Raw genomic sequence first — 6847 nt, forward strand, 5'->3', positions numbered from 1 at the left:
TTCAAGATTACTGCTATGGATCTGTTTAAGAGATTGGTAGAGGTAAGTTTTGTTATACTATAAAATAGCATTTCAATATATGGTATAACTTTTTTAATTAAATGATAATTACAGTATCAATATTTTAAATTTTTGCACAGAGTGGTGCTAATACTGAAGAAATTCCTAAAGAGATACACGATATTGAGGGTCAAATTTTCGCTTTTAAGATCAACATTCAACAATACAATCTACTGAATGAAGGGTCTTCCTACGATATTTTTATACTTACCAAAGATCCAAACATAATAAATGAGCTGCAAAAAAAGCATGAATTGAATCTGGTAAGATATTTGTTAATTAACTTACTGGTTTTGGTTTATACATGTTTAAGATTTCTGATATCTACTACATACCGTATTTCATAACATAAGAATTTGATTATTTGTGTTCAAAATTCTCAGGAACCAACTTTAGATTCAAGTAATGAAGATTCCATTACATATCCTGATATAAACCTATCTGATAAGGTATGCAGTATAGATTAACTTCGTTAGAACGAGTACAAGTATACACATAATTTATAAAGCTTTTTATGAAACTTTAAATTTTGTTATTAGGATTCTGTTATTATTGAAGATGATGATGTCACGCCTTTGGAAAGAAAGACATCAAAGGCATCAGCTGTCAATAAACAAAACAAGAACAAGAATGCTAAAACCGCAAAGAGGAAGGTCCAAGATGTGTATGATGTTGATAGCGTACCTCAACGATCAACTTCGAAACAAAAAAGATCATCAAAAGTTCAAGATTCTGGCAAGAACCATCTCTTAACACCTAAAAAGGAGAAATAAATTATCGTCTTAATTTTTTAATAACTATGCAAAACTTTGGATTGGTTTTTATTTGGTTATTTGAAGCTTCTTTAAGTACTTTTTACTTTTCGTTGATGACACTTTTGCATTGCAATTGACTTGACATTATTTCCTATATATCTTGTAGAAATTAGTACCCGAAGAATATTCAACACTCAGACTTGTAATTCTACTAATGGTAATACATTTCAACTTAAATAATAAGATTAATAACAATGTTATGTTTTGCTCTAAGTTATATCAACAAATAATTAATATTATTTTAGGAACTCAAATAAAGAAGATGCTCTACAAACAGAATCGTTTTAAAAGGAAGTTGCTTTTGGATGCAAAAAGAGGAAAGGTTAATTCTACCAATGTAGCAAAAGTAAATCGTATAAGAAGAAAATTAATTTTGGATAGCAGAAGAAGAAAACATGTTTCAATGCCCAATACGGCCACATCATCAAATTCAAACGCTATGATTACTACCGGAACTTCTTCAATTACTCATTTAAACATGGGTATCTTAAAAATTAAATTTTATTTGCTTTTGTTGATTTAACTACTAACACGTTTTTCCCATACATTTTTAGGCATTGAAACAGACATCTCCACGACTAAACAGAAACGTATAACTAGGAAAACAAAAATGGATGGCAAGCGAAGAGGGGAACGTTGTATGCCCGAGAATAACGAATTTAATGGAATTTCCAAAGGTTGGTTCACTTATGCGATGCTTTTACATTAATTAACACATATTTAGTATTAATTATCATTTTTAAATTTTTAATTGCAGATTACTGATCATGGAGACCAGTCTGTTGTGTGTGAGATGTGTCACGCTAAACTATGGGACGATGAGGCTAGAAGAGGCAAACGAAAAGAAATAAAAGTGACTTATAGTTTGTGTTGTCATAATGGCGCTGTTGAGCTACCACCACCAGTTAGATCGGACCCAGAGTATAAAGAACTATTTAAATCAAATAATTCTAAAAGCAAGTTCTTCCTGAAAAATTTAACATCTAACCATTTTCGGTTTTAAATCATTTTCAACATTTTCAGGTAAACATATCAACATCTAACCATTTTCGGTTTCAAATCAAAACAAGGATTACGTTTATATTTATCTGTCTATACTAGTACTAATAGATGTAATTTCGTCAGAGACACCAATGCCGATACATCAGCTGCCGAAAAGATGCTGGTTACTGAGATTATTATATGGTTGAAAGAAATGCTTGATCGTCAAAATGTTTTAGTACAAACTTATAGAATGGCAAGAGATGTTTATAAGCAACAACCTACTACGGATATGAAGCTACGCCTTATATGTAACAGGCAACAAGATGGCAGAACATACAACCTTCCAACAACTTCAGAAATTGCGGCACTAATTGTAGGAGACATCGAGGAGTCGTACGAGCCACGTGATATTGTTGTTAACAAAGTGGGAGGCAAATTAGAATATATGAATGAGCTACATCCTTTGTACGTGCCTCTTCAGTACCCGCTGCTAGATCCTAATGGTGAAGATGGTTACCGAACTCAAATCAAGCATAGAGGAGTTGAAGACGACGACGGTAGCAAATGACCTTATACTACAATGAGAGAATGGTTTGCGTATATGATTCAAGATAGGGTCGGCCAGTTCTCAAAAACTCTATACTCAAGAAGGCTATTCCAACAATTACTGGTTGACGGTTACACGATGATTGAAAGCGAAAGGCTTTGTTTTATAAGAAGTAAACAAAAAGAACTGAGGTCCGTAACATTTGAGAACCTAAAATCTCTAAAGGAACAGGGACGTTCGGATGTCACAAACGTAGGACAACGTATCATATTACCCTCTTCATTTACAGGAGGAGCTCGGTACATGATGCAAAATTATTTAGATGCCATGACCCTCTGTAAGTGGTATGGATACCCAGAATTCTTCATCACAATAACATGCAATCCTAAATGGCCAGAAGTCAAAAGATTCATTCAAGACAAAAATCTTAACGCAGATGACAGGCCAGACATATTGTGCAGGCTATTTAAAATAAAACTTGACTCCTTGATGAAAGACCTGAAGAATGGAGATATCCTTGGAAAAGTTCAAGCAGGTACAAATACTATACATCTTAATAGCACGAAAAGAATTAATTATATGCTAATATATTATTCGTATTTCTATAGCTGTTTATACGGTGGAGTTTCAAAAGCGTGGTTTGCCTCACGCCCATATTTGTCTATTTATGCAAAAGGAAGACAAACTACCAAACGTAGAGCATGTCGATCCGTACATCAGCGTCGAGATTCCTGATAAGAACGAAGATCCTGAATTATATAACCTTGTGGCTGAGTTGATGATGCATGGTCCTTGCACACATTATAACAAGCCATGCTCGTGCGTTATAGACAACAAGTGTTCCAAAAACTTCCCAAAGAAGTTTCAAGATAAAACGTCAATAGATACAGATGGCTTTCCTTTATACAGAAGACGCGATTCAGGCGCAGTTGTCGAAAAATCAGACGTCAATCTTGATAACCGAAACGTCGTACCATACAACAAGAAACTCCTGAAACGATACCAGGCTCACATAAACGTCGAATGGTGCAATCAGGGTTCGTCTATCAAGTACCTATTCAAATATATAAACAAAGGCCCTGATCGTGCGACTGTGTACTTCTCTAACAGTGGAGAGGATGAAAAGAACACAAATCGTAATGTTGACGAGATTAAAGAGTTCTATGACTGTCGATATATTTCAGCGTGTGAGGCGTCATGGCATATTTTCGGATTCGATGTGCATTATAGAATACCTGCGGTTATGAGACTGCCTTTCCACCTTCCTGGTAAACAACAGGTGATTTACGGTACCGAGGATGATATTGATAATGTGTTGGAAAAAACAGATACCGTTGCATCTTCAATGTTCGAATTGTGGATGAAATGCAACAGCGTTGATCGGGAAGCGCGTAAACTAACTTATTCAGAATTCCCGACGAAATTCGTTTGGCACGACAAACCTCGCGGTTGGCAACGAAGAAAGAAGGGATTTTCTATTGGCAGAATCCATGCAGTATCACCCGCTCTTGGAGAAGCGTACTTTTTACGGGTCCTTTTAAACAGAGTGAAAGGACCAAAAACATTTGAAGAAATACGTACCGTTAACGGCCATACATACCCTACTTTCAGAGATGCATGTTATTCCCTTGGATTATTAGACGATGACACTGAATACATTGAGGGAATTGAAGAGGCAAGCATTTCCGGAACAGGTGCTTACCTGCGTTCATTGTTTGCTACAATGTTGTCCACCGATAGCCTCTCTAGGCCCGAGCACGTATGGAACAACACCTGGAAACTTCTGTCTGACGATATCCTTCACAGGCAAAGAAAGCTATTAAAATCACCAGGTATATGCTACTTTTTTACCAAATCATAATTAAAAAACAATATTTATGGAAGTACATGATGTTTATCAATAACAACCAAATAAAACAGCGGAATATCATTAGTGTTTAATCAATATATGTTACCTTCTAATTATTTTTAAGAATCATACTCTAAAAAAAACTAACGACCTTTTACAGATTTACAGCTGACAGAAGACCAAATCAAGATCCTTACGTTACTCGAAATCCAGAAAATCCTACAACAAAACAACTCAAGTTTAACAAGGTATGAGACAATGCCTTTCCCTGATGAAGAGACCTTATCTGTTATCAATAATTGCCTTGTTCTAGACGAGCAATCATACGATCAACAAACAGAGAGAACATAATTTGAAAACCTATTTACATCGATAACCTCAGAGCAGAAAACTATTTTTGACATAATAACTAAAGCCGTACAGCAAAATAAAGGTGGCGTCTTTTTTGTTTACGGTCACGGTGGGACAGGGAAAACATTTTTATGGAAGACATTGTCTTCAGCCATACGATCCCAAGGTAATATTGTTTTAAACGTTGCATCAAGCGGAATCGCATCATTATTGCTATTTGGAGGTAGGACGGCACATTCCAGATTTCATATTCCGATTAATCTAAACGAGGACTCATCTTGCGTAATGGAACGAGGTTCGGATGAGGCTGAATTATTAGAGAAAACAAAGCTAATAATTTGGGATGAAGCCCCAATGACCCACAAACACACATTTCAAGCTCTGGATAAATCTTGCAAAGATGTCTTAAAGTCAAATTCGCTATTTGGAGGAAAGGTTGTTGTCTTTGGAGGAGATTTCAGACAGATTCTGCCGGTAATTAAGAAAGGAAGCAGGCAGCAAATAGTAAACGCCTCTTTGTGTTCGTCCTATATTTGGCATCATTGTCGTGTTCTGAAATTAACAAGAAACCTAAGGTTAACAATTAGTCAGCCGATGACATAGAAGACACCAAAAAATTTTCTAAATGGCTACTAGACATAGGAAAAGGTAAAGTCGGTGGACCTAATGAGGGTACGGCAAAAATAGAGATACCAGATGATTTACTTATTGAACAATGTGACGACCCTATCATAAAGTTGATTCAGTTTGTCTATCCGGACATTCTAAACAGCAGCCAAGACCCTACATACTTTCAACAGAGGGGGTTGCTTGCACCAACAAACGATGTTGTTCATGAAATTAATGATCGTCTGCTTGAATTATTTCCTGGTGATCCGGTCGAGTACTTAAGCTCAGATTCTGTAGCTAAGTCCGACTACATAGATGGAAATGTCGATCCGACTTTATACTCTACTGAAATACTTAACGGTCTTAAAATATCCCGACTGCCAAACCATAAGCTTATGCTAAAAGTCGGCGTACCCGTGATGCTTCTAAGAAATATCGATCAAAAAAAGGGATTATGCAACGGCACTAGGCTTCAAGTTGTTTCTTTGGGTATGCATGTAATCGAAGTGAAAATTCTTTCGGGGAATAATAATGGTGAGAGGATTTCTATTCCAAGAATCGCCATGACACCTTCCGATAAGAACATAGCATTCACGTTTACAAGACGGCAATATCCCTTATCAGTTTGCTTTGCTATGGCAATAAACAAAAGTCAAGGGCAGTCATTAAGTAGGGTGGGGTTGTATTTAAAGAACGATGTCTTCTCACATGGACAGCTGTACGTCGCACTATCAAGAGTTACGAGCAAAAAGGGTTTAAAGATACTGATTATTGACAAAAATGGCAATCAGACTAACAAAACGACAAATGTCGTTTTCAAGGAAATTTTTTCTTATTTGAAATAAAGTTAATTGTTACCAATTACAATATTGTGATTTCTCAATTTAGTACATTCTCTTATTTGAAATAAAGTTAATTTTTATCACTTAGAATATTATGATTTCTCAATTTAGTACAATTTTATAAATAAAATTTTATGAATTCATAATGTTTACTAACAAACGTATTATAAGGTAACGACTCAAACTGGGTTAAATCAGTAGCTACAAAAAATTAAAAGTAACCCGCGTGACACGCGGACAAAAAGCTAGTATTATATAATTGTAGAATGATTGAGCACGAAAGATGAAATAAATATGAAAAGGAAAACATGTGAGATAACATAGAGATTGTAACTTCAGAAAATATGGTTTCAAAAGACTGCATGCTACCAAAATGGGGGATCCGATTTCATCCTTATAAAAACGTCATAAAGTGTTTTGAAAAGTAGATAAAACAGGACCGATGGCTATTTGCTTTTTTTTAGGTTCTTATGTAGTTTTATTATAATTATTATAGTTGTTATTGTAATAGTAAAACTTTATTTTTCTATTGTTGTTATTACTTAAAAATAAAAACATTTTCTTAAAGGTCTAAACTGTTCATTGAGAAAGTTTAAACCATTTTTATATTTCCCTCCCATCTAAACTGAAAGTCAACTCTTTCCCAGATCTTCATAAGCAAAAGAACCGTCGATCTGTTGGGGAAACAATCGGACAATCTTGAATAATCTTCCAGCATTCTGTTGTGTTTCCGAGCTAAATTAACAAAGAAAGGTATATTGTACAATTTATTATGTGTTATAATTTGCAA

At 35.1% G+C, this 6847-nt stretch overlaps 1 protein-coding gene across 1 annotated transcript; it reads left to right on the top strand.

Annotated features, from left to right (window-relative positions):
- The first annotated feature begins 2733 nt into the window (after positions 1–2733).
- Positions 2734–6060, top strand: LOC143568997 (uncharacterized). The gene is made up of 4 exons (XM_077055010.1): positions 2734–2941; positions 3015–4238; positions 4689–5080; positions 5194–6060. The coding sequence occupies exons 1-4, from the start codon at positions 2734–2736 to the stop codon at positions 6058–6060; spliced, it is 2691 nt and encodes an 896-aa protein (XP_076911125.1).
- The last annotated feature ends 787 nt before the right edge of the window (positions 6061–6847 follow it).

This window comes from Bidens hawaiensis, unplaced genomic scaffold (genome assembly GCF_021521415.1).
Source record: "Bidens hawaiensis isolate Kalapana, Puna unplaced genomic scaffold, B.hawaiensis_p1.1 tig00024283_1, whole genome shotgun sequence".
Taxonomy (NCBI): domain Eukaryota; kingdom Viridiplantae; phylum Streptophyta; class Magnoliopsida; order Asterales; family Asteraceae; genus Bidens; species Bidens hawaiensis.

Coding starts and splice junctions, on each gene's coding strand:
- LOC143568997 (XM_077055010.1), top strand. CDS start 2,734: ATGACCCTCTGTAAGTGGTATGGATACCCAGAATTCTTCATCACAATA. Junction 2,942..3,014: donor CCTTGGAAAAGTTCAAGCAG/GTACAAATACTA, acceptor GTATTTCTATAG/CTGTTTATACGGTGGAGTTT. Junction 4,239..4,688: donor AAAGCTATTAAAATCACCAG/GTATATGCTACT, acceptor AGCAAAATAAAG/GTGGCGTCTTTTTTGTTTAC.